This window comes from Xenopus laevis, chromosome 2S, assembly GCF_017654675.1.
Source record: "Xenopus laevis strain J_2021 chromosome 2S, Xenopus_laevis_v10.1, whole genome shotgun sequence".
In the NCBI taxonomy this organism is placed as follows: Eukaryota; Metazoa; Chordata; class Amphibia; order Anura; family Pipidae; genus Xenopus; species Xenopus laevis.
Window position 1 is genome coordinate 24,620,926 of NC_054374.1, and position 27,739 is coordinate 24,648,664.

The 27,739-nt window shown below is 44.0% G+C and overlaps 1 protein-coding gene and 1 long non-coding RNA gene across 2 annotated transcripts; one reads left to right on the forward strand and one right to left on the reverse strand.

Annotated features, from left to right (window-relative positions):
• ildr1.S (immunoglobulin-like domain containing receptor 1 S homeolog) lies at window positions 1–15,169 on the reverse strand. The gene is made up of 8 exons (XM_018248965.2): window positions 14,773–15,169; window positions 8,497–8,667; window positions 8,207–8,356; window positions 5,079–5,198; window positions 4,752–4,898; window positions 4,180–4,311; window positions 2,431–3,251; window positions 1–1,869 (listed from the first exon to the last, which is right to left on the reverse strand). The coding sequence occupies exons 1-8, from the start codon at window positions 15,152–15,154 to the stop codon at window positions 1,828–1,830; spliced, it is 1,965 nt and encodes a 654-aa protein (XP_018104454.1). The 5' UTR covers window positions 15,155–15,169; the 3' UTR covers window positions 1–1,827.
• LOC108709271 lies at window positions 14,862–27,079 on the forward strand. The gene is made up of 2 exons (XR_001934602.2): window positions 14,862–14,998; window positions 26,653–27,079. It is a non-coding gene; the product is annotated as an uncharacterized LOC108709271 (long non-coding RNA).
• The last annotated feature ends 660 nt before the right edge of the window (window positions 27,080–27,739 follow it).

Genomic DNA, 27,739 nt, shown 5'->3' on the forward strand with positions numbered 1-27,739 from the left:
TATAAACAGAACTGGTTTATTTACAGATAAACAAAGTCTCCCATAGCAAGAATAGAAACAGCATCACTTTTTATTACCTTATATAATTACATCCAGTATATACAAAACATACAGTTTCCTCCAGTATAAAAAAAAATAATATATAAAATAATTTATTCTGCCCTAAACAAGTGAGAGAGACTGTAGCCTCGTGGACCCACATACCTGCACCACCGGTTCTACTTACTGCAACTCCCAGAATGCCAGTGTGATAAGCAACAGGCAGTGCCAACTAGTGATGTGCAGGCTGACCCAATACCTGCTGGTTTGGGTCAACCTCGCTGTTTTGTTTTGCGGGTCGCAACCTCACACTGCCAGCTTCTGTTTTTATAGGCGCACGCCTGTTCCACTATTTTGTGATGTCATCGGCAGGCCGGGCATCTATAAATGGAGGGCGGAAGTCGGGTGTGGGTGGACTTGGGTCTGGCAGGTGCGGGTACAGCTGGCACTGTGATTAGGCCCAGGTGATTAATGTATGGGGCCCCTAACTGTCAACGCTTGATTCCACCTTTTATTTAAGATTTATATCCAAAACCAGCTCTAATCCCAGAAAGTAAAAAAGCTGACCAATTGAAATTTTTAGCACGGAAACATAAAAACTCCGAGCATTAAATATGGAACAGCAAAATAAGTAAGACTGCAGCTCACCCGATGGGGAGAGTGACCTGGGTGTTTAAACCCCCATGTCCGTCACCTGCAGACGCAGTTTAAACAATGTAATTAGTGTAGGTAAAATCAGCTTTTTTCGCACTCACCAATAACGACAGGTGGCTCGGGTGCCTTGCCCCGAACCCGTAGCTTGAGGTGAGGATACAACCAGAACAAACAAGCACGCTATCCTGGAGCCAGGAGTTTATTCCATATTACTAAAATTACACGTCCTAACGCGTTTCGAATCTACCGATGCGTAATCATAGACACGTGATTACATATCGGTAGATACGTGTCTATGATTACGTATCATACGCGTTGGGGCGTATGATTTTAGTAGTATGGAATAAACTTCAATTTTAACTTCACCGGCTGGCTCCAGGAGTGTGTGCTTGTTTTTTCTGGTTGTACCCTCACCTTTAAATTAAGACCCTTATAAGCTATAATATTGGAATACCCATTCCACATTATATACATATTATTTACAAACACACAGTATAGGGCCAATGTTCCTAGGGAAGGAGATCTTTCTCCCGACTCCCAGGAATCTATTCCCCACTTACTATTCAGGTTACTTCTCATTATTCAAATGTTAAATAAAACCTCCTAAGCCGCTGCACCCTAAAATAGCCCTGCTCCCCGTTACTGGTCTTCTTAATGAAAACTTGCACAGGGGGCTTGCTGGCCGCCATGTTTGGAACTTGAGCTTGTAGGGTGAGGAGCTGAAAATACAACAATGTACAGTATGTGTTTTCTTTCAGTGTAATGCAATGAAGTTACATATTTAATGGCAGTGCAACAGATAAGGAAGAGTCTTCTGCAAAAAGTTGTTGCAAGTAAACAAACCCCCCCCCTGTACAGTCTGGGCGCCCGCTTGAATTATTGAATTGACATTTTTTACCTAGTTACAGATATAAATCATGACTGACCTAAACAGAATCCCCAGTGAACAGTCAGCTGAAGTCTGACGTAAGGCAGCAGGTGTAGGACAGTTTGTATAAAACCTGGATATGGTCCAAATATACAGATATAGGACCCGAAAAGGCACCTGTTTAATCCGTGTATCAATTTGCCTTTTTTCGGCTTTCAACTTAGAATTTCTGAAATATCATTGTTGATTTTTATCAGATCTTCTGCTTAAATCACCATGCTCCGGCCACTTCTGGAACTTGCCTGGTCCTTTGAAAAGAGAAATAATTTAAACAGCAGAATTAGACAGATGCCAGGACACAAAAATACAGTCTATTATCCTTTTAGAGAGCTGAAAGTGGGGATTGGATGACAAAAGGCAGCACTATTTTATGCCACATATTTATTCCCCTGTACAAAGCACAATTCAGCAGGAACAGCCCCTAAATTTGCTCATAGTCCGTACAGAGAAATCCCATAAAACTATGGCAGCATTGGTATTCCCCCTGTACTAAGCACAATTCAGCAGGAACAGCCCCTAAATTTGCTCATAGTCTGTTCAGAGAAATCCCATAAAACTATAGCAGCATAGGTATTCCCTGTACTAAGCACAATTCAGCAGGAACAACCCCCTTTGTTTGCTCATTGTCTGTACAGAGAGATCCCATAAAATTATGGAAGCATAGGTATTCCCCTGTACTAAGTACAATTCAGCAGGAACAGCCTCTAAGTTTGCTCATAGTCTGTACAGAGAGATCCCATAAACCTATGACCCTCTGTATACAGTACTGTAGAATGAGTATTAGAAGTTGAAGTCGGCTATGAACTTACAGACTGTCTCAGTGCCCCCGGCCGTTGGGTTGGAGCTTTCCCCGCACAGATATCAATAGACTTATAGCTGGGTGGTTTATCCTCTGGCCACTCATCCGAGCGATCGCACCGTCCCCTCCTGCCTTGGTTATGATGGGCTTCATCCTCTGAACTCCAGGAATTGCGACGATGAGGCGGGGAGTAACTTCTCCTGTGCCTTTGGGATCTGGAGTATCTGTCAGGGCTTCCTCTCCTGCCTTGATCTCCTCTTTCTGGAGACCTTCTTCTCTCCGTAGGTCTCGCCCTATCAGAACGAGGGTTGGATCGTCCTCGGGGGTCATTGTAAGTGGATTCATCACTGTAACTATCGTCATATCGACGAGGCGGAGAGACGTCCCTTCTTGGGCGCCGGTTGCTGGGTGGATCTCTCCGATGCCCAGAGGATCTGTCACTGTGCTGTCTCTCCTGAGCTCTCCAGTTACTCTCATTGGAGATGGAATCCTCCAACTGTCTGTTCCTCCTCCTGTCTCCCTCTAGTGGATCCCAGGAGCCCATATGTCTGCGCTGTTGGGAGGAGTTGCTGCTGCAGTGGGAGCTGACAATATGTTCAACCAATGGAGGAAGCTGTATGACTCGACGCTCCACCTCCCGTACACCGACCTCGCTGAGTGAAGACAACATACTGGGGTGATGGCTGGCGCCGCCATAATGGGGAGCAGACATCAAGGGCTGCGCAGTGTTCAGATTCTTTATCTCTGTCTCCAGAAAATCCAGGACTTTATTGTTGGAAGGCGAGAAGCTCATCGGTGCCGGCATGGGAAGGCTGCTCTGTATAGAAAGATCTGGAGAGGACACCAAAACAAACATTAAAGTCAACGAGAATGGTGATGGGTTCAGGAAAAACAAAAAAACCCAGATTTCAACCTGTGACCCATTCAATTTAACTCCCATATCCCACAAAACAGTTTTCTGCTGCGTTGGGTGCTAGAGTTGTAAAAATATATGCAACAGCACCTTCTTGCTGTCTCCACTTTACTCTCTACCTCGACCCCACTGACTGTCTCCAACCTTGAGCCCACTTACTGTCTCCACTTCGACCACAATGACTGCCTCCTCGACTCCACTGTCTCCACCCCAACACGCTGACTGTCTGCATCTCGACCCCGCTGACTGCCTCCACCTCAACCCTGCTGACTGTCTCTATCTCTACTCCTCTGTCTCTACCTCGACTTCACTGACTGTCTCCAACCTTAAACCCACTGACTGTCTCCAGCCTTGAGCCCACTGACTGTCTCCAACCTTGAGCCCACTGACTGTCTCCAACCTTGAGCCCACTGACTGTCTCCAACCTTGAGCCCACTGACTGTCTCCAACCTTGAGCCCACTGACTGTCTCCAACCTTGAGCCCACTGACTGTCTCCAACCTTGAGCCCACTGACTGTCTCCAACCTTGAGCCCTCTAGGTGCCAAAAAGTTCATATTTCCCTTTAAGAAACCAATGAATCCTTTCTGGAGCAATGGATTCAGCTGGTAAGAGAAATGTTGGGAGTTTACTCTCCACCTCAACCCCACGAACTGTCTACACCTCCACCCCACAGACTGTCTCCACCTCCACCCACTGACTGTCTCCACCTCCACCACACTGACTGTCTCCACCTCAACCCAACCAACTGTCTCCACCTTACCCTACCCTCTCCTACCCTCTAAGTGCCAAAAAGTTCATTTTGATCTCTCTAGTCCCTTTAAGAAACCAATGAACCCTTTCTTTACCTCGCTGGAGCAATGGATTCAGCTGGTAAGAGGAATGTTGGGAGTTTCGGTCGGCTCCTGCGTAATACGGCTTGTCCATGATCCAGGGGTTCATGCTCTCCATTTCCTTCATGTATCTGTGCCGGGCAAGAGCTGGAGAAGAGAATTAACACAATGTAAAGATGAGAAGAGCATTGTGGGAAATTCACAGTGGAAACCTTTGCTTACTCTGCTTACCAAACACAACTTCTATACAACATAATCTGCTGCTTGTGAGCCAGTTACATATCAGCCAATCACAACAAGCCATCACTAGACTCCCAGACATTATTATCCTGAGAGGAAAGTTCTCTTGTTCCACTTCCCGAGCAACCAGTGTGAAGCCCTTTCTACATTTGTTATTACCCCCTAAAACTATCATTATTACTCTATTCAACCACTTGGTGGCCACAATAGAAGGAAGTGTATAAACCTCTAAGGGGTTAAACCACCAAAATCTTCATGTCTGCAGCACAAAGCGAACCTTTAGCCCATGGCAAGGTCCTTTCTCTGGGCAGCAAACAGGCCGATAATCTGCTTTCTCTACTTCTTACCTTTTTCAGGACAGCAGCATCTGGTTGGGCAACACGGGCACCGGACATAACAGCAGCAGCAGTGTGGGCAGCACTGGCACCAGCAAATGCCAATCAGGAGGAAGAGAAGAAAGGCTCCCAGGATGATGAAGAGAACCGTCAGCCAATCTGTGAGCAATTAGAGAAGCAGATGCAAGGGATCATGTGACAGCTGGTTGGTGGGTCTAGATCTGACCAGTAATATACCCTCTAGAGCACTGGATCCAGATAGTATAGCCTGGGGGTGCAAGAGGCAAAGAACAATCAAAAAGAGAGAAAATGCCAAGAGCTGATGTTTAAGGAACTTACGCAGCACAACCAGTTTGACCTCTTTATCGGGGTCCCCTGATGTGTCCCCCTGAGCCTCCACGGAGCAAAAATAGACACCATGGTCCCACCACATGACCTCACTGATCACCAGGTCGGCCTCTGGAGAGGAGAAAAACAGGAAGGTGATGAAATTGGTCTGTGGAGAAGGGGAACATTTTTTTGCAAACTGCTAGAGAAAATACATCTAATACCCATTAGAGGTCACTCTAATACAATCCTATGGATATCAATTCATTAGAAAAAAAACCTACAGAAAATACTCCTGCCTGCCACTAGAGGCCACTCTAATACCATCCTATGGTTATCAGTTCATTCGAAAAAATCCTACTGAAAATACTCCTGCCTGCCACTAGAGGCCACTCTAATACCATCCTATGGTTATCAATTCATTAGAGAAAATCCTACTGAAAATGCTTCACTCTAATAACTTCCTATAGATATCAATTGTACAAGTAACATTAACCTTAATGTTATTCATTAGAAATATGAATCTGCACATATATTTACATGCTGTAAGAAAGTCAACTTGTTTTAATCTTAAATCTTTAATAAAAAAGAATTTGAAAAGAAAGAAAAAATCCTAGAGAAAATGCTTCTGGCTGCCACTTGAGGCCACTCTAATACCTTCCTATGGATATCCATTCACTAGAGGTCCTAAGTCTTTGTTATGCCCATTGCTGAAGGTGGCCATACACAGGGAGATATGATCCTTTGGCAATGTCGACAAACAAGTGGATCTCTCCCTGATTTGCCCACATTGAGGTGGGCGATATGGGGCTGATCCAATCGTGGGCCCAAGGGCCCAACGGTCGGATCAGAATGGAGGCGATACGGGTGGTCAGATTACAGGACCGCATCAACGAACAGATGAGCCCGCGATGTGATTTTTTTACCCGAGACTTTCAGCCAGATATCGATCGGGGATGCCGTCGGATGGCCCCACACACGGGCCAATAAGCTGCTGACTCGCTCTGTGGGCAGCTTTTATGGGCTCGTGTATGGGGGCCTATAGTGTCAGCTGGAGTGGAGTACAGGTGGGCTCCGTTGAACACTGAAACAATAGCAATAAAGATCTGGGGCAGATTCCATGGTTTGGACCCCAGATTTTCTACTTTGCGGAACAGTTTGGGGAAGACCCTTTCCAGCTTTAGCACAGTAATGCCCCATGCACAGAGCCAGGTCCATACAGAATGAGTTTGCTGAGATGAGAAGAACCTGACTGCACAGAGACCTCAACCCAACTGAACCCCTGTGGGATGATCTGGAACCCAAACTTTGAGGCTGATCCCCAATATCAGTGACCAACCTCACTAATGCTCTTGTGGCTGAATAGAGGCCACTCCCATTGTTCCAACATCTAGTGGGACTTTCCCAGAGGGGTAGCGGCAGTTATAGCAGCAACGGAAGGGGCAACTCCATATCCAACTCCCTAGTTTGGGAATGAGATGTCAGGGTGCTGGGGTGATTATAGTATATACATATTTATTATCTATATAACGGGTTTCCATAATTTTGGCAGCTGAACATTCCCTGTGCGTCTGGCCGCCTCTGAGACTCATGAAAGGACATTGGCTCTGACAGACAGCAGGACTCCCACTGACACAGACAGACAGGACATATGCAGCCTGACAGCCACTGACAGTCAGAGCTAATGTGACAGATTGGGCCTATGGGGGGACGATAAACTGACGGCAGCTGAGCAGGAGGAACATAATGGAACCTGACAGAACTGTAGGGAAGGAACAAGTGAAATCTCTATAACAAATCAGCTCTTACTTCCCCCAGCACCCACTTATTCCCACCCATCACCCCCCAAGCCAAACGTGTCACGCACCATCACTGACCCAAAAATTGTTCCCCTCTCCAGCATAAAAGTCCCAGATAAATGTATTATTTATATCACTGTAATATGGAGAGACCTTACAGCTACATTGCTAGAGATGCACAGATATAGGTGTGAGGATGAGGCAGCAGAATAACATAGATTTCTTCTCCAGGAGCAAAAGCTGCTGCTAAATCAGAGCTTTGCTGATAATATCATCTGCTACCACTTGATGGCGCTGTTTATTTAAAGCTAAATTAGTCTTGTTTTATTTTCTTATGAGTCACTGATAATGCAAGTAAAGCTGGCCATAGACTCCAAGATCCGCTCGTTTGGCGACATCGCCAAATGAACGGATCTTTCCCCGATATGCCACTAAACTGCGTGGCTATATCGGGGGTAATTCGAACGTTCGGCCGTATGGCCGAACGATCGAATTACGATGCGCCAAGCGGCTCCGACGGGTCGGTCGGGTAAAAATCCAACCTTCCCGATCGATATCGTGGCCAGATATCGATCGGGAAGACCCGTCGGAAGCCCCCATACACGGGCAGATAAGCTGTCAAATCGGTCCCAACGACCGATATCGGCAGCTTTATCTGCCCGTGTATGGCCACCTTTAAATACAGAGGCAATGTCAAAAATCTAAAAGGATCTGTGCAGCCACTGGGACATGTTCTGTTATACAGATAGCTAGAATCTCAGCTGCCATAAAGCAGGACAGGACTGCTGCTTCCAATGGGGATCAGATAGGATCTGTGCAGCCACTGGGATAGAATGCTCTGTTATACAGATAACTAGAATCTCAGCTGCCATAAAGCAGGACAGGACTGCTGCTTACAATGTGGATCAGATAGGATCTGTGCAGCCACTGGGATAGAATGCTCTGTTATACAGATAACTAGAATCTCAGCTGCCATAAAGCAGGACAGGGCTGCTGCTTACAATGGGGATCAGATAGGATCTGTGCAGCCACTGGGATAGAATGCTCTGTTATACAGATAACTAGAATCTCAGCTGCCATAAAGCAGGACAGGGCTGCTGCTTACAATGGGGATCAGATAGGATCTGTGCAGTCACTGGGACAGAATGTTCTGTTATACAGATAGCTAGAATCTCAACCATAAAGCAGGACAGGGCTGCTGCTTACAATGGGGATCAGATAGGATCTGTGCAGTCACTGGGATAGAATGCTCTGTTATACAGATAACTAGAATCTCAGCTGCCATAAAGCAGGACAGAACTGATGCTTTCAATTGGGATCAGATAGGATCTGTGCACTTACTATTCTGAATGGTGATTTTGCGCTGTCGATAATCCACCCCCAGCACTGGCTCATTCTGCGCTCGCTTCTGGATGACAATTCGCACCTCCCTCTGGTTGTCATTGCAGTCGTTCGCGGGGTCCTGACTGAGACTCAGCGAGGCCTGATAGGCTGCAGGAAAATTGAATGTTACTTTTATATGCAATGTAAATTGCAATACTGGCGGTTACTTCTCTCCCAGTAAAATTCTGCTACATTGTTTTAGGAGTTGGAACCCCCAGTGCAGAGAACACAAAAGTATCAGGACTTACCCGCAGAGTAGTAATCAAAAATGGGGTCCTTGCAGAAAGACTTAAACCTCCACGTGACGGCCACGTCCTGGATCTGAGCCGAGGTGCTGTAGTCGCACTTGAGGATGATGGAGGAGAAGAGCATCGTGTACCTCTGAGTGTCCTGAACCGTCACCAGCAGCGTCCGGCCCCCTGTAACGGCAGAGACTTTATCAGCCTGTGCCACTATCCATGTCATTCCTATGGGAAATCAGCTACAACAAAACTACAGTGGAAAGTTATTTGGGCTTCTCCCTTTTATTATACCCGGCGCTGAATATAAAGTCTGCAGCTCACAGCGCTTATGCCAACGGCCTCCTGTTTGGATCCATAAATGAGCAGCACCGACGAGCTTAATCAGTTACACAGGACCAGATGGCGGGAAATAAAAGCCCAATGCAAAATGGACTATAAATCAGTTACCGGCAACTCACACTGTTAGAATTAATGTCATTTATAGCCCCGATGCCCGGAATGTGGCTGAGAGTTTTACAGTTTATGTATTTGTCTCATGTTTTTCCCTTCTTATCAACTATTTCTTCAAAGAAGGGGATTTGTCAGCATAGGTATTCCCTGTACTAAGTACAATTCAGCAGGAACAGTCCCCTAAATTTGTTCATAATCTGTACAGAGAGATCCCATATAACTATGGCAGCATAGGTATTCCCCTGTACTAAGCACAATTCAGCAGGAACAGCCCTGATGTTTGCTCATAGTCTGTACAGAGAGATCCCATAAAACTATGGCAGCATAGATATTCCCCTGTACTAAGCACAATTCAGCAGTAACAGCGACTAAATTTGCAAAAATGCTGTATAGAGAGATCCCATAAAACTATGGCAGCATACCTCCCAACTGTCCCTTTTTTTGGAGGGACAGTCCCTCTTTTGACAGCTCAACCCGCAGTCCCTCATTTGTACTGGAAAGTCCCTCTTTTCTCTGCACTGAACAGCCAGAAAAAGAAACAAACTTTCTAACTTAATTGGCTTTTAGCAGAGAGCCCAGAACAGCTAACAGGTGCAAATAAGATACTTTGTAACAATTTTGAGACACAAAAACACAGTTTAGATAAGGAGAAATATTTTCAAACTTTTATAACCTGCCAAATTTTGTAAAACAAACATGATAATTAGGGGGTGTGGCCACAGAAAGGGTGTGGTCAAAAAATTGCTGCGCTACGTGCAGAAAAAAAATGTTTGTCCCTCTTTTTACTTCCAAAATGTTGGGAGGTATGTGGCAGCATAGGTATTCCCTGTACTAAGCACAATTCAGCAGGAACAGCCCCTAAATTTGCTCATACTCTGTACAGAGAGATCCCATAAAACTATGGCAGCATAGGTATTCCCTGAACTAAGCACAATTCAGCAGGAATTATCTCTCTCTCACTTTCATACACAGCATCTGTACTTACATCAGTGCACTTTGGCCCTGTAACTAACTAAAGGCACAATAACTAGAAATTGTACAGGCAGTGTCAACCCTGTTATATCTCTGTACAAGCTATGAGCAAACTTAGGGGCTGTTCCTGCAGAATTGTGCTTAGTACAGGGGATACATATGCTGCCATAGTTTTATGGGATCTTTATGTACAGACTATGAGCAAACAAGGAAAATAGAGAGTAAGGAAACAGACGAGTCAGTACAGTTTATCCAACATTTAAAGGAGTAATTATACATTTTGCATCTACAATCGATTAATTATCAAAGGTTTATCAGTTTTTAAAAGGGAACGCCACCCACATTTTTTAAATTTGCAAAATGAAAGAATATGTAATTCTAAGCAACTTTCTAATATACATGTCACTGCTTTTAGAGTTATAAGTAAATGTAATTACTGTTGAAAGCGGTGTATATTCTGTTTATATTCTCTGAATATTCTCTTTGATGTTCTGCTGCAGTGTCTCAAGAGTCAGAACTGAGGACAAGAAAGGGACAGACACTGCTTTCTATAGCAATTAAACTGACAATGACAATGAATGGCTGTTGGGAAGGTGCTACTGCGCCTTTAAATGCTGCAATGCAGGAATTATTATATAAACTTGAAAGAACTGCATGGGAGCCCAGCCACAAGTGATAAGAATTGGCCTCTAACTCCCAGCCCATTGTTAACTTACCTAGCAAGATACTAAATGTAAATACACCAATCTGTGTGTCTGTTGTGGTTAACCATAATCATAGGCAAATACAATTAGCAAACATTTAATTTCCTATTACTAATAACACTTCCACATATCCCTAATGGCACTGCCACAGCTCATTATACTAGTATCACTCATGTATTATAAGGTATAATGTACCCCCTACTGTAAATGATAAGGATATTAGAAGTCACTGAGGGGTTCTGTGACCATATTTAGGCACAAGGCTGCAGGCTGAGTTATACAGGGAACTCTGAGTATCACTCATGTATTATTAGGTATAATGTACCCCCTACTGTAAATGATAAGGATATTAGAAGTCACTGAGGGGTTCTGTGACCATATAAAAGCACAAGGATGCAGGCTGAGTTATACAGGGAACTCTGAGTATGACTCATGTATTATAAGGTATAATGTACCCCCTACTGTAAATGATAAGGATATTAGAAGTCACTGAGGGGTTCTGTGATAATATAAAGCCCTTGGCCCATCATAACCACAAAGAAGCTGCATGAGTGCCAGTGAATTTGGGGTGCAATGCCATGCGCCTGCTTGTATTATAGCAGATGGTGAGCTATGTGCCCCCATGTGCCAGATGTACCAATCAAGGAGGATGGATCTGTGTAGAACTTCAGTACTGAATGACACCAATACATTCCAAGTTCCTCTTGTCCTTTTAACTTTCTGTTCTGTAGAGAATTCCAGATCCCTCATTGGCTGCGGAGCCTGATTCATCCTGTAAACTGCAAATCTGGGCAACCGATGAATGAGAACGTTGGAAAGTATCCCTGCTCCCGGCTACACAGAGAGCTTTATTGCTTCTAATAGGTAAAGTAAGGGCAACCAAATTCCAGGAATGTCCCAGATTAGCCACCCTGCCCCTCGCCCAATCATTACGCCCCAAAACTAGGCTGTTCACTTATTTTATACACACAGCTTTCCCTCTCTCTATAGCGGTATTGATACATATGGACGGGTACTGCCATATTTCCACAGCACCACAGTACAGTATGAGCTACTGTATACAGACCTGTCTGCCCAGAACATTCCTTCTCTGTATATTTGTATTTATACATAAGGCAGGGAGGTGCCATATTGTTTCCATTAGACAGTACAGTATGAGGGTATAGCTTATTGTGTGCCCAGAACATTCTTCTCTGTATATTTGTATTTATACATATGGCAGGGGGGTGCCATATTGTTTCCCTTAGACAGTACAGTATGAGGGTATAATTTATTGTGTGCCCAGAGCATTCCTTTTCTGTATATTTGTATTTATACATATGGCAGAGAGGTGCCATATTGATTCCCTAAGACAGTACAGTATGAGGGTATAGCATATTGTGTGCCCAGAATTTCCCTTCTCTGTATATTTGTATTTATACATATGGGAGGAGGGAGGTGCCACATGGATTCCCTTAGGCAGTACAATATGAAGGTATAGCTTATTGTGTGCCCAGAAAATTCCCTCTTTCTATATTTTTAGCCAAACCCTCTGAAACAAAGTTTATTTCATTTTTGTCCTTACAAATTGCCCAGAAACTTAAGTATTTCAGTTTTTTGGGTGTTGCTTTCAAGGGAAAGTAATCAGTTAATAAACTGGAGCCGAAGGCAGGGGCCTGGCAACTTTAAACACAAGAAAGTTGTTCAAATGCAGAAGCAAAGCATTCGATTCAGTAGAAATTCTGTAGCTACGAAGATCGACCCAAAAATCTTTCCTAATCCAATAATAAAACAAAACAAAGTCTAATTTCGTGGCTCTTTGGGAGACTAAAGGGAGGGCACAAGGCGGGTGCCATGTTGAGCTTTAGTGAGTTATTTCAATGGCGGAACAAAGGAATAAATCTCGGAATTGTTCAGAGTTCCCGACGAGAGACTTCCCTGACATATCAATACATTCCCGGAGCCATGGGGGGGGGGGGGGGATCAGAAGCAAATTAAATAAACAACTGTTGCCACTGCGCCCAGAGCATTCCGCAACACTCAATACATTTATTTACAAGGATTTTACTGAATTCTTAGAATACGTTCGAGCAGGAACAGACTGGCAATGACGGATGTGTCTGGCTAAAACAAGACACCTGCATCTTTCCTATCGGTTTCATCTCTGGAGACCAGAGGAAGGCCCATTGTGGGATCGGCATTCTGTTACACCAACAAACACAACAGCACATTCATAACGAGAAGGGAATAATAAGAGGCCAAAGCTCCGCCTCCTCATGTATAATGAAGCAATAGAATTCTTATGGAATAGGTTGAGTGTAGGAACTGGCCACACCGGGGATGACTGACGTAGTTGGCCAGCTTAAATATGTTGCAATAGATGGACAAACAATCCCTGTTTTATTTAAAGGGTAAGGCATTTTTAGTAGCTTACGGCACAAAATGTTTTAATGCCCTTCATATATTGATAATGGGTTGAGTGCAGAGGACTCTTGTATTTGTCTGTGTATAGGGTTGTGCACGCCCCCCGCTAGACTTACTCAGGCATAACACGGCTGGCCTCACTAACTACATCTTTTCATAGACCATGAGCCAGAAGTACAGAGGGACATTGTGTGACAGAAGCACAGCAGGGAGGGGAATACACTGCCTCATTAGACCATGATTACTGAAGCCCCCCACCTCTGATGGGTTTGCCCCCTCCTGTCAGAGCCAGGACATCCCGCTGGCAGCATTCCTGTCCCCTCTAACCCCTGCCATTCTCTGCCAGGCCTAATCCTTACGCCTCATTGGGTTCAGCACTGACAATCATTAATTACAGAGACACCGTTTGCTCCCAAAAACATCAATGCCAGGGGTTTTGCATAGTTTTGTTTAATGCTGCATCAGACCCCATCTTTCTACCCAATTCTAAAGGCACAGAAATTGGCATTTAATTATGCACTGGAAGGCACATGTCATGGTAAAGACAAGGGCATGATGTGGGCACCCCCTTATTTGCCCATAATTCATCTGCAGCCATACAAAATTTGTATAACGCAGCCCCTAGCAACACGGTGCCCCCAAGCCAATGATAGAGGCCAGAGCTCTGGCATTTTACTGCAGAAAGTTCCCTCTGAGCTTAAACTGATATCGACATACATTTGCTCTGTGGTGCCAACCCGTGCTGAGCCGTGCCCACCTAAATATCCCTGCTATGCAGCTGCTCTCTAACAGCAGATGCCCAGTTATGCGACATGGCAGCACTGTCAGTGCCAAATGTCAGTTCCTCTCAGTCCAGCAATGCATTAACCTTACAGGAATCAGAATTGCAGAGCTCAAAGGAACCTTTGCCCATTGCAGCAGGGCAGGTGAATTCATGGAGAACCCCCAATAATCTGCTCAAGTTTCTGCAGTAAACACAATTCCCATCATCTCTTGCTGATTCTTCTCTGTACTTGGTGCCACCGGGCCTGTGTGTCCGAATGGTTGGCAGTGGCCCACGCCTATGTGCCCAGCTACTTTCATCAGTACTTTACTATAAATAATAGGGTGGCCCTTATGTCTCAGCTGAAGGGCCCCTGTTATAAACTTAGATGTACCCCAAGCATTTGGAGCAGGGCTCACATCCCAGTGAGTTTCTACAGGGGCCACCTGGAGCTGAGTGTGGTACTTGGGGGTCCTACACATACAGTAAATAGCGGGGCATGGGTTCAGCGCCACAACTCCCAGCATGCACAGCGTGTGGTTACTGGTTTAGATCGCAACACACACTTTATTGGCCAGTGGACACAAAGACCTAGGAGACTCCAGTTGGGGTTACAAACTCCCATTTTGGGGGGCTAAGGAGGAAGCAGATAAGAGAGGGGTGACAGTGGGGGGGAGGGGCATGTGAAAGGGATGAGAGGGGGATGTGGGTAAAGACAATCAAGTCAGGGGCAGGTGTGACCCAAATACACAGAGCAGAACCTTTCACTCTGACTCTCTGAGGCTTCACTCATTGCAAAGGCTTCAGGGATTTGTAGTGAAACATATACAGAGTAAGTGCAGGGGCTCTGGTTCCTCCCTGTGGATGAGCAGGAAGCACCTGTACAGGTGAGACTGCGCATGCGCGCCGCTTCCAGCCCTCTAACCCCCGCCCCCCATATTAGTGTTGTCCACTCAATGTGTCCCCCCCAACTCATTCGCGCTCACTCACCCGAGACCATCCAGGCCGAGAGCAGCAGCAGTGCCCGGGGGATCATGGTACCAGGGCCGGGCAGGTGCGCTCTCTCCCCTAGGACTCCGCTCTTCCTTCTCCTCCTGCCGGTGCCTGGGACTCCGCTCCGACCCTCCTGACCCCGGTGCCAAGTGCAGCAAATCCCCAGTGAAACTCCGGGCACCTTCCCGAAACTTCCTCCCCTCCCCCTGTAGGAGCCGCACTGGTGAGACTGGTTCCCTCTCCTCCTCCCTGTTACTGACCCGTCACTCCCTCCCCTGCCGCCTCCTCCCTCCCCTTCTCCTCCTGTTCTCACTGCACTACAACTCCCAGCATCCCCTGCGCCTACAACCCCATGAATTTGCAACCTGCTGCCCTCCATCTCTCAATGCACTACAACTCCCAGCACCCCTGGCATGAGCCTACCAAACTAGGAATGTGCAACCTGCTGCCCTCCATCTCTCACTGCACTACAACTCCCAGCACCCCCTGAGCCTACAACACCAGGAATATGCAACCTGCTGCCCTCCATCTCCCATTGCACTACAACTCCCAGCACCCCCTGGGCTGCACTAAAACTGTGATATGGCACTTGCTGATCTCCAGTTGTGGTAGGACTGCAATGTCCAGTTTTAACTCCCAGATATTTAGGTGTGAAATATTGATTAGCCTTGGAGCCTATACCTGGGAGGGGCCCCATAATTTATAATCCAGTCTGCAGTTATCCCTGCTCCTCTGCACACTACAACTCCCAGCACCCTACCCAGTGACTGCAGCACATCACTTCACTTACAGAAAGAGGAATCTGTAGGCCGCACAGGAGTTTCTTCACTTTGCCACTGCATTCAGCTGCTGCTTTGTGGGTGATCACCCCTTAATTTCCACCCCAGGCACAATAGAGCAGTTACTATATTGCTATGTCCCCTGCCTGTTTCCCTGTCCATGTAACTACTACTTCCCGGGCAGAGTAAAATTGGGCAGGCCATCATGTTGCCCCTGGATTTGGCAGTTGGCTGGGGGTTCAGTGCAATGTAGGTTGGCCAGTGGTAATGCACTTTAATCGCAGCAGGTTCTGTGTAAAGTCCACTGGGAAGATTTGCCCCTAGGCGGTAACCCATAGCAACCAATCACATTCTTGCTTTCATTATTCTAATTGTTCACTGGCTGATAAACAGCTAATTAGGTTTGTCTGGGCAGTGGTAATCAAGAGTGTTTCAGTGGCCAGTTAATCTATAGGTTGAGGTTTCTGTATTCACCACTTGCTAATGGATTATGGGAAGCGACTGCAGATGGAGATAAATGACAGTTGCAAACAGAGTTGCCGCTTGGCAGGTAAAAATTACACTTCCCAATGTGATAAATAGGAAAGAAAGTTTTTTTTCCTTTTTAAAGTGCCGTCTTCGGTTCATCAATTGGCACTGTATTCACCACTGCACCGTTGGGTCCTAGTGTACTTAGGGTTGCCACACGGCCGGTATTACAAATTTACCGGCAATGTAGCTGCCGGTAAATTTGTAATACGATCAAAAGGAGCCCTCGGCCTGCCCCCAATCCCCTGCAACTTACCTTTTTTTTTTTTTTTTGCCTCTTCTAGTGTCCCCGGGCCCCGCCCCTTTTGACATCACGCCCTGCCCCTTTTGAGGCCCCGCCCCCAGCAGCCGGTAAAACAATTTATAAAAGGTGGCAACCCTAAGTGTACTACAGCACGTGCCGTCTGCGATGAACTGAACCTTTCAGGGCCCGAAATGTCGCCATTTTTGCAGATGTATATAGGCCAGTGCTGTCCAACTTATATGGTACAGAGGGCTGGAATTTTTCTAATCTACATGGTGGAGGGATGATAAAGGAAGCCAGTGTTAGCCACTCCCTGTTTTTAGACCACACCCACTTTAAACCACACCCATTACCGCAAGACCATGCCCACATTAATAGCACACCAAAAAAACCAGATGGTTAGTGCTCACTACAGAGATCAGGGCCGGAACTAGGGGTAGGCTGAGTAGGCGGCTCTCTAGGACGCCATCATTGAGGGGCACTTTTAATGGTGGTTTTTTTCTTCATTTTTTCAAGAGTTTATTTAATAGTTTGTTTCCGTAATCATGGTCACTCAGTCGGGTAGAATCTCCCTCCTTCACCTTCTCCCTCTTGCCAGCAAGTAATAGTAATAATGGGTGTCAGAGAGAGGTAGAGAGCTGGCGGCCTGCTTGGTGTGGCTCACGCTTGCTTCTCTCTCACTGAACTGAAGACTTTCTTTCTATTACTGTGAAAGTGTGAAGCTTCCTGCTGGCACAGTCAGGTACAGATTTGGGCCGGGGGCCATATGTTTGCTGTTGCTGCTGGGCTGGGCGCTGGCACAGGTACATAAATACTTGGGGGCAATATGATGTGATCAGATTTATTTTTGGCTGCTGCTGGCACAGGTAAAGATTGGGGGCAGAATGATCGATGGCTGCTGAGCTTGCTGGTACAGGTATGGGGGAGCTATATTATGGATGGCTGCTGGGCTTGCTGGTACAGGGGGCAGTAATATAAATGAAAAAGTGTACACTTTCTTGCTCTCGTTATTTAAAAACCATCATGGTAAGGAGGGAAATGGTAATGCAGGACAGGGCGGCGCTGATTGAAGCTCTTGCCTAGGGTGCCAAACTACCTTGGCCTGGCACTGGCAGGGATGTCACTCATAAAAAAAGTTGTCCTATTAAGACATACCCTTAAATCCATATGCCTCCTCCTCCCCTGTGTATAATACAGTACCCCAGCATATGATTAAACACCTTAGGGGCCACTAACAATAATTATCAAATGCTAACAAACCCCCCAGAATAAATACCAGTCTTATGTTTCATAGGGATCACAGGTCAGGCAGAGTATGACACACACAGGGAGCATAGGGAAGGCAGAACCAGTCTAATATGTACAACATACAGTGACACAGTGCTGGTGCCCCATTAGCATTTTGTATAAAGTGTGAACAATGTGGGCAGTTTCAGTCTGGGTCTCGGGTAGAATAGTACAGGTCTTTAGGATATAAACAATAGAGGTGTCACAAGTGTGAACAATACACGAACATGAATTTGAGGTTTAAGCAATGCAGGGGGCCAGTTAATCTGTGTAGTGATACCTTTTAAAGTTTACATATGGTAAGCAGGCAGACTTTGATGTGGAGGGCCACATAAAGGGGGGGTCATTGGCTGCCGGTTGGACAGCCCTGGTGTAGGGCAATCATTTGGGGGTAGGTTGAGCTCTCCACTATAGTGTAGAGCATCTGTACCTTGGCCCATGTGCATGCCCTGCTCATTTAACCCAAAATCCCCTAGTTTAACCTGTTTCCCTCCATGATTGTTGCCTGAGCCTGTTGTGTTCCAACCACTGCCCGCTCTTGCCCTCTGCACTTCTTCTAATCTAAATGAATCCCTTGTACTTGCTCTAATGATCTACCTGTTTATAAAGCGCCCAAGGCATATTATTGCCACTTATATATCAATATATAGTACAGTGAGAGGCAAGGAAATAAATGAAGGACTGAAGAGCACAAGGTGATGCTGCATTGTGTTACTCAGGGGACAACAATGGAAAAGTGTTTTTTCTTGAAATTCTACTTTTGATTAGAAACCTATATTAAAATATAACATAAAATCCGGCTTTTATTTCCATCTCACTAATCTGCGCACTTTGCCTGTAATAAAGTGCAATTGGTCAAATTTGTGAATAGTTCCTGGTGCTGGCATACGCAAGCCAAGGGCTGAGATATTTGGGTTATTATATATATATATATATATATATATATATATATTTTATGTGTGACGGGGCCCTCTATTCAGCACTAACACTTATTTACAATCCTAGCGCCCAACCACCTTGTGTTTAATTAAGGGTTGTCTTTAGGAAATGGAGAGATGAAAGGGATTGTGTCAGCGCTTAGTTTCCCTGTGGCACAAAGTACAGTTAGAGAATCATTATTTCATTTTCTCTGACAGAATAAGGGAATTGACTTTCATACAACTTTTATTTTAGGAATAAATGCACTTACCCTTTACCAACCCCTCCACTTAATACTCCCCATGGGAGTTTTAATGTTCCCCCATGGTGCTTGGTCAGCGCACACCTCTCACCTCTTTATCCAGCAGGGTTGCCAGGTCTAATTTCAAAAACCAGCCAAAGTGGACAACTAAACCAGCCCAAAGCTAGCCGAGAGGCACTTCAAAAATAGCACAATATGCGCAGTGAAAAATAGTCTAAAAAATAAATGGATATATGTGTAAATATGCTTTTTTAAAAGTTTCACTGTTTGGCAAATTTTTCCTTGAAGCAAAATGGGACAGAATCACCTGTCACCAGAGGCATCATTATAGAGGAGGGCCTGGGAGGTATAAGGGTCCCATAAGGCCCTAATATATATACTCGTTCAATAAATATTTGTAAAACAGGTCAACCTCTAGACATTTTGATGGCCAGCAGATTTTTGCCCCAAAATTGTCTGAAATTGAGGAACGTAACCAGAAAACACGAGAACAGAGCCCAAAATCTGGCAGCTCCCGACTTCTACACAAGTCAGTCCCATTGCATGCTGGGTATTGTCATCTTACATTAAACTTGCCAGTTGCAAATTGTTAAAAAAAAAACGACATTACCCAAAATGCATTGGGAGATTCAGGCTCTGCCCATTAGGGCAAGAAAAAACTTTGGCTGGTTTCCAAACTACAAACCAGCCAAAGGCTCAAAAAGTAGCCCAAAACTATACCTTGGCTAGTTTGTACTTTCAAAACCTGCCTGGGCTTTAAATTAGTAGCCCAATTTGGCTGGAAAACTGCCAACCTGGCAACCCTGATATGCAGTTTTCATCAGTGATGCAACTCCTTAAACCTAAAGTAATTGGGTGTCGGGAGTATTAACTCGATAACAGCCAAACAACTGCAGGTTAAACAGCACTGATGGCTCATATAAAGTGTTATGTCTCTTTCTTCTCCATACAGCTGCTGTCTTGACCCACTATAGACGTCTTGCCTTATTACCCCTGCTGCCCCCGAATCTCCACCATTACTTGATGTTTTGCTGTAAGGATCCACTATGGGCAGACCTCAGGGCAGTTCCCTCTTTGCAACCCCTAGAAGCAGTTCTGTGAATGATCTATCAGTGACTGGGCAGATATATAGAATGTGGGGTGGGGCATGGTGCCCACGCCAACTTCTCTCCCTGTGTCCCTAACCAGACCCACTTATCTCTAACACTGCTCAGGCATGGCGGGTGCAAGTCTATAAATATTAGTGGCAGAGGAGTTTCAGCTGGGGGTGCCCACCAGAAAGAGCTTGGGTGAAGGGCATTCCTGTGCACAGATAGTCCGTACCTGAATCTAAGTGTCCCCTTGGAACTTACCCATCATCAGTGAGTGTCTCCATCAGCCAGCGACCCAATAAGGGGTTTAAATTACTGTAGGGCTTATTTAGCACCTCATACTTCAAGAACTTTGTGCACTGACCTCCACCTTCCAGAAGGGGAAAAAGAGAGTGAGAGGGGCTCTTCTTCTCCCTTATAGGATTATATGCGGCATCTGATCTGGTCGGGTACCTCTCGGCCACCATAATCTCTTCCATTGTTGTGCCCAAAGGAGACCCTCACCTACAGATTCCAAAATCACCTTACCGTGTAGGGGGTTTGGTGCATTTCCCTGAGATGTAATATGGGCCCATCCTGTATCATTGGGGAACCATCATCTAATTGCCAGCTGGCTGTTGCCCAACAAGTTGGTACTTTCTGATTGTCCAGTTCTATCCAATATTTTGCTGCTTATTAATGGCATCTTCTCTTGATACAAGCTGCTCAATTTAACCATTTCATTTGGCAAATAATAAATTCACAGATACGTTTGTAACCGTTGAACCTGACGCCGGTTATAAAGTGGATTTTTATTGAACCCCCGATTATTTGTTTCACTGAAACCTCCCAGCAATTTCTGAGCCTTTTGTACCAGATCAGTCGAGAGAAGGTCAGGTTTAGTTTTAGCGACAATAATAACCAATGTCGTCAGTATCACTTGTGCCACATTAACCTCCCGTTGGGACCAGGATGCCCAGGACTTCTGCTCAACGTTCCTCTTTGTTCTCTCGAATTCGTCACCCAAGGCTTTCTTACTATTGTTTACATCATTGTTCTACAGAATGAAAAGGCTCAGTCTTTCTGTCTCTCAAATTGATATTACCCTCCTGGAAGTGGTTTTTGCATTAACAGAGATTGGGCAAATAAAATCCAATATGTCCCACCTGAGCCACATTCTAATTACTGGCTTTAATGTAAGGAAGCTCTATTGGTTCTGAATATAAATCTCATTGATCACACACTAGGGTCAGTTGTACCAGAAACCGTTACCTGTTAGTACAAACTCTGACCGTTAGTACAGGTATTGGATCCATTATCCAGAAAGCTCAGCGTTATGGAAAGGCCATCTCCCATAGACACCATTTAATCCAAATAATCCAAATTTTCTCTGTAATAATAAAACAGTAGCTTGTATTTGACCCCAACAAAGTTATGATTTATCATTATTGGAAGCAAAACCAGCCCATTGGGTTTAATTCATGTTTTCACGATTTTCTAGTAGACTTATGAAGATCTATTATCCAGGTCCCGAGCATTCTGGATAACTGGTGCTGCAAATCAAATGGGAGCACCTGCCACCATCCAGTGTCATTGGGTACTGGGCAATATCTGGACTCATGGTCTTGTCCATATGTTGTGCATTTTGTGCTACTGTCACCATCTTGCCATTGCTATTCCCACCTTCCTACCTACAGCTGTTGTGCAGTGTTGGGATCAATGGCCATTGGTTTATTCTGCTCTGTGCCCAGTATGATGCTGGCACCATCGGTTCTTAACAAATTACATTGTATGAAGCAAATAAGCCCCACGGTGTATCTCCATTGCAGAACGTGCTGGTCTGTCTTTAATAGCCCGTTACCCACATAAGCTTATTTACAGTCAGAACAGGTGGTGGCTGTGTCAGTAATGATGTCCGTCAGTGTGGCATCTCCGCTGATGGGTGGAAGAATACAGATCATAAAGTTGCTTGTGCCCATTTGTCTTCTACACAGAGATTTTCATTTGAAATTCTTCATTTATAGGGTGCATTTTTGGCGGGTGCCCCTGGAACCTGCCCTGTATCAAATGCACTGCCCCTTGCTGGCACCATCTAAACACAGTACAGAGCTATTATCTCATATACAGGCTCTGTAACACTGTAGCTCGTTCCACTTCCAGTGTGTCTATTGCTAATTACTGGGAATTTGCTCCCATACACTTGGGGGGGGGTTGATTTTGTAACAATGGAGGGTCAGGACTGGCACGTTGGTTTCTTATGTGTTTCTTATTTCTAGTTTTATTTAAGTTTCATTTTAAAATGTATTAATAATACTAATTCTCTTTCAAACTCAATTGCATAATTTACTGGGATCCTTTATTAGTTGCAAGTCTGTTGCCAATTACATTGTGCCCATAAGCCAGTCTGGGCACAAACACAGTCATTAACGGGATGCAACTGGCACACAAAGGGTAAATCATAGTCCTTGCACCAACGAGGGAAGTGCAATCACAAACTGAAAATATCAATAAAACTTTCCCCTAGTTTTGCCTTATTACATCATAATACTCATGGGTTCCATTATTTGTTAACGCATTATCCAGAAAGCTCTGAATTGCGGAAATTGTTCCATAGACTTAATTTTATGCAAATACTCCAGATATTAATTTTTTTTTTGTAATAAAACAGTAGCTTGTACTTGATCCCAACTAAGATATAATTAATCCTTATTGGAAGCAAAACCAGCCTATTGGGTTTATTTTATGTTTACATTATTTTCTAGTAAAATTAAGGTTCTGAAGATACAAATTACGGAAAGATCTGTTATCTGGAAAACCCCAGGTCCCGAGGATTCTGGATAACAGGTCCCATACCTGTAACAAGGAGGTAACACTAAGTAAACTTTCAGACTCCTTTGTTCAAAAAATAAGCAATTTATTCTTTTTATTTTCTTTCTGGTTCCAGGGGTGTAACTACTGGGGATGCTGTGGGTGCGATTGGCAGATGATGGTGCGGTAACAATCCGGCATAAATATTGCAACCGGAATGGGGGGGCTAGGAACTACTAGTTACATTACTGGTTCCTTCAATAACTAGGGTTGCCACCTTTTCTGGAAAAAAATACCGGCCTTACTATATATTTAGCTTTTTTCCCTATTAATAACATTGAGATCAACCATCGTTTTTACTGGCCAAGTCAGTAAAATACTGGCCAGATGGCAACCCTATCAATAAAAAATTTTTTCTCTTAAAACGAGTTGGTAAAAGTCAAAAACAAGTGAAGCCGATAGGCTGTGCTCCATCTATTTCAGTGCCATTGATTTATAACATACAGACCAGATCTTTTAAATGCTCCATATCTGAATTCTGGTTTGTGATTGATGGATTTATGGATGTATTCTAATATAGCCGGGATTTTCACTTTTTCTTCTTCAGCCTGCGGCCATGGTCTGTTTAATCAACAGATTTGTTTCATTATATTTTCCTGTCCTTGTTTTTAAAGAGGAACAGGGTTGTCCCTTTTGAGTCTTTATTTTTAAAAGCCAATAGGCTAATGTGTTGCCTATCTGACCATATCAATGGGTGACTGTCACTACTATTTGTCAGACATAACTTTCGTATAATTGCTGTCCCGGGCAGAACATCGTCTGATTTGTTTTTCTACTGCTTTATTTAATCTGAATGGTTAGTGGCAGGTTGGAAGATTGTGACGTACGTATCGTTTGTCGGATACAAGGCTCAAATCTGCACGTCTGTGGCCAGTTTTAGCTGCATTGTATAAACAGACCTAATGTAATCTTTAGGATTAATGGAAAATTCAATGAAATTCTTTCAAAGAAAAATTAAAGTGCAGTTGGGAACAGCGATCACTATAAAAGAAGAGCAACCGATTAAATGTTTGAGGAGGAAATAGCACGGTGCCCATAGGAACCCACTGTACAATTTATTGTCTATGAATGCATTGTGTAACATGTATTGCTAGAAGGTGGGGGATACTGTTATATATGTATATATATATATTTTTTGGGGGGGGAAGAATGTAGGTGATTTCACAGCCACAATACAAGTTGTACTTGCACACTGGTTAGAATAGAGATATCCAAACTTTTTAGCTGTGAGCCATATTCAAATGCAAAAAGAGTTGGGGAGCAACACAAGCATGAGCTTAGGGGGCCAAATAAAGGCTGTGATTGGCTATTCGGTAGCCCCTATGTGGACGGGCAGCCTACAGGAGGCTCTACTTGGCACTATACTTAGTTTTTATGCAATTAAAACTTGCTTTCAAGTAGGGAATCCAGGATTCGGTTTGGGATTCGGCCTTTTTCAGCAGGATTAGGCTGAATCCTTCTGCCCGGCTGATCAGAATCCTAATTTGCATATGCAAATTAGGGGTGGGGAGGGAAATCGTGTGTCTTTTTGTCCCAAAACAAGGAAGTAAAAAAATGTCCCCTTCCAATCCCTAATTTGCATATGCAAATTAGGATTCGGTTCGGTATTCGGCCGGATCTTTCACAAAGGATTCGGGGGTTCAGCCAAATCCAAAACAGTGGATTCGGTGCATCCCTACTTTCAAGCTTGGAATTCAAAAATAAGCACCTGCATAAGTTGGGGAGCAACACTAGCATGGAAAATGTTCTTGGGGTGCCAAATAAGTGCTCTGAATTCAAAAATAAGCCCCTGCTTTAAAAGGACCCTGATAGCAACATCCAAGGGGTTGGAGAGCGACATGTAGCTCACGAGCTACTGGTTGGGGATCTTTGGGTTAGATGAAAAAGGTATATTCTTTGTAACCACAAACATGTGATCTGCTGTTTCCTCATCACGATATACATTGAAGCTGCACCCCAAGACATGTTGGGGAGTCATGGGCAGAAGAAATAATAAAAAAGCAGCATAGAGGGGTCAAGCACACAGTGCATGGGCAATAAATAGGGAGGCAGCCTACGACCCCCAGGATACTGCCAATGGCATCAGTATTACAAATGGAGATGCGCAGGTGCATTAGAGAACAGGTAAATGAGTAAGTGTTCCATGAACAGAGAGTGCAGGAATGTTGTGACTGTGTGTTGGGGGAGGGGGGTGCTTATTCTGATGAATCACATGGGTTTAATGCAAACACTGCACCTGAGGGGGTCACTTGCAGCTGAGAGATGGTTAGGAATAATCTCAGTGTGATGCCTTTGTTTCTCCGACAATAAGAGATGATTCAGAAAGTAGCGCAGGATACTGTTCCCACAATGTCCCCAATACCCTTTATTTACATCTCAATGCACCGACACAAGTGGAGATAATGGTCTCCTCATCCAGAATCAGTCGCAAGCCTTCCAGCTGCTGTGGAACTGGCATCCTCTGACACCATATTGCTTCAGTAGAACAGCACCCCTAGTGGCTGTAAATTGCACTGCAGGCCCAGTTGGAAAGTCCAGCCCTAACTCAAGTAATTACTCAACAATTACCCATCACTATTTTAAAGCCTTTAACATAAACATTTATTTATAGCCACTGTAGGGAGAATGGCTTGGATAATACAACCAGCTGTGCTGCTTCCAGAGGACAGATATACAGAAAAGAGAGACCATCATACATTTAAAGGGGAAGTTCAAGTTCTGCAACCTTCCAACCCCCTACCCAGCTTTTTAAGCTCTGCATCCCCGCCCCCACCACATACACCTGCCTGACTTACTCGTTCCTCACCCTTGTGTTGGCACTGTCCCGACTGCAGGCTGCTAGTATTACTATGGAAAGGTGGAAGCCCTAGTTTTAACATAAACAGTTTTCAGGACCTGGGGTTTTCCGGACAATGGATCTTATCAAAATTTGGATCATACCTTAAGTCTTCTAGAAAATCATGTAAACATGAAATAAACCCAATAGGCTGGTTTTGCTTCCGATAAGGATTAATTATATCTTAGTTGGGATCAAGTACAAAGTACTGTTTTATTATTACACAGAAAAAGGAATTTTTGAAAAAAAAAATCTGGATTGTTTGTACAAAATGGAGTATATAGGAGACGGTCTTTCTGTAATTTGGAGCTTTCTGGATAACAGGCTTCCAGATAATCAATCCCATACCTGTATAATGTACTGTTTTATTATTATAGAGAAAAAGGAAATCATTTTTAAAAATTTGGATTATTTGGTTATAATGGAGTCTATGGGAGACGGACTTTCCGTACTTCATAGCTTTCTGGATAATGGGTTTCCAGATATTGGATTTCATACCTGTACAATTTATTTCTATATTGTACATGTCAAAATATCTTAGATAGCAGCTTTGATAATATATATACTCATGCAAAAGCCCAAAAAGAATATTTACTTTTTTAACCATTTGCTACTATTGGTGACAATTTTTTTTGGTGCAAAAATGTCACATTTTTCCAACTTTTCTCTCGGGTGATCCACTATGAGAATTTCTCAACCTCAAGTCAAGATTTGCCTACTTTCCCCAATAGCATAACGGTTTTCATCTGACTGGCCAAAAAATGTTATTGAGAAAACGTTGAAAAATGTCTTTTTCAATTTTGTCAAAATACTGGAATTTGTTTTAAAAAAAAAAAAATCCTAATTCTGTCATGAGAATGGTGTTTTCTATTAGCAGGAGAATAAGAGAGGTGAGAGCCAATGTACTGAATCACATTTTATGACAACAAGCGAAGTCAAAGCTCAGGAATAAAAATACAAGGGTACTATAATAATCATAACAATATGATCAACCTTTTGTCTTTAATACAGCAAGAAAAATAACAGAGCAGATATATCAGCAAAAAAGGCATCTGGATAGACGACTCACAGTACTTTTTTTTTAGTTTTTTTCAGAGAACACTGCAAATGGCAAAATTCATACAAAAAAATACAATTTTATTATCATGATTTGTCTCCCATTGTCGGCGAAGGATGAGGTTATCGACACTTGTGCTCAAAAGAAGATTCCTTATCTGCATATTTGGAAGCTGCCCCTAAAGAGACTAACAGAACAGCACCCCCTGGTGGTTATGAACACATGACACGGAGAATGTCTCGGCTTATGCACCCCCCACTTGTTTGTATCAATAGGAAAAAAAGGCAGAAAAGGCCACAATAACACCCTCACGTTTTACCATCTATTTTTGAAAACTGAATGGAAGATACTACCTGTGCACATTGATAAAATAAATCAAGCCCTTTGTAAGATCAGTGCGTAGATTCATCCCCTCATTACTATGAATGACCACCTCGTTACATATTCTATTAAAACCTTAATATCCAGCACTGCCAACGACAAACTCACCTACACTGAAGTATATAAAAATAAAGTCCATGCCATAGAGTTGTAATGTTCTTCTTTGGAATGGCTACCAAGGGCCTACAAGGAGTTCTTGTATATATACTGTATATCATATTTGGATCAAGTCCAAGTATAGTCTAAGGGGCTTAGAAAGGGGTACGTACCTAGTGCCCCCTAGCGTTACGCCCTAGGTACATGCCTCTCTGCTAGTTCTGGCCCTGCATAAACTCGTTGGCCAAATCTGATCAGGCAGGAGGATCTAGAGCGGGGATCCCCAACCTTTTGAACCCGTGAGCAATATACAGAAGTAAAAGGATTTGGGGAGCAACACTAGCATGGAAAATATTCTTGGGGTGCCAAATAAATGCTGTGAATTCAAAAATAATCACCTGCTTTGAGGCCACTGGGAGCAACATCCAAGGACTTGGAGAGCAACATGTTGCTCATGAGCTTCTGATTGGGTATCACTGCTCTAGAGCATGAAAGGAAAACAATTATGCCAATTACATTTTAATATTTAAAATTTTATGTTGATTAAAAGACTGCACCTGTAAAGAGTTAAATATTATTACGTACTACCCATTGCCACTTGGAGAACTTGTCTAAGGTGAACTTTCTGCACCAGAATC

What these genes read in the sequence shown, in the direction of transcription:
- ildr1.S (XM_018248965.2), bottom strand. Translation starts at nt 15,154, where the DNA reads ATGGAGGGCAGCAGGTTGCAAATTCATGGGGTTGTAGGCGCAGGGGAT. An exon ending in TTTTGATTACTACTCTGCGG is followed by an intron (nt 8,357 to 8,496) that starts GTAAGTCCTGAT and finishes ATTTTCCTGCAG; the next exon opens with CCTATCAGGCCTCGCTGAGT. An exon ending in CGGGGGCACTGAGACAGTCT is followed by an intron (nt 1,870 to 2,430) that starts GTAAGTTCATAG and finishes CTCTTTTCAAAG; the next exon opens with GACCAGGCAAGTTCCAGAAG.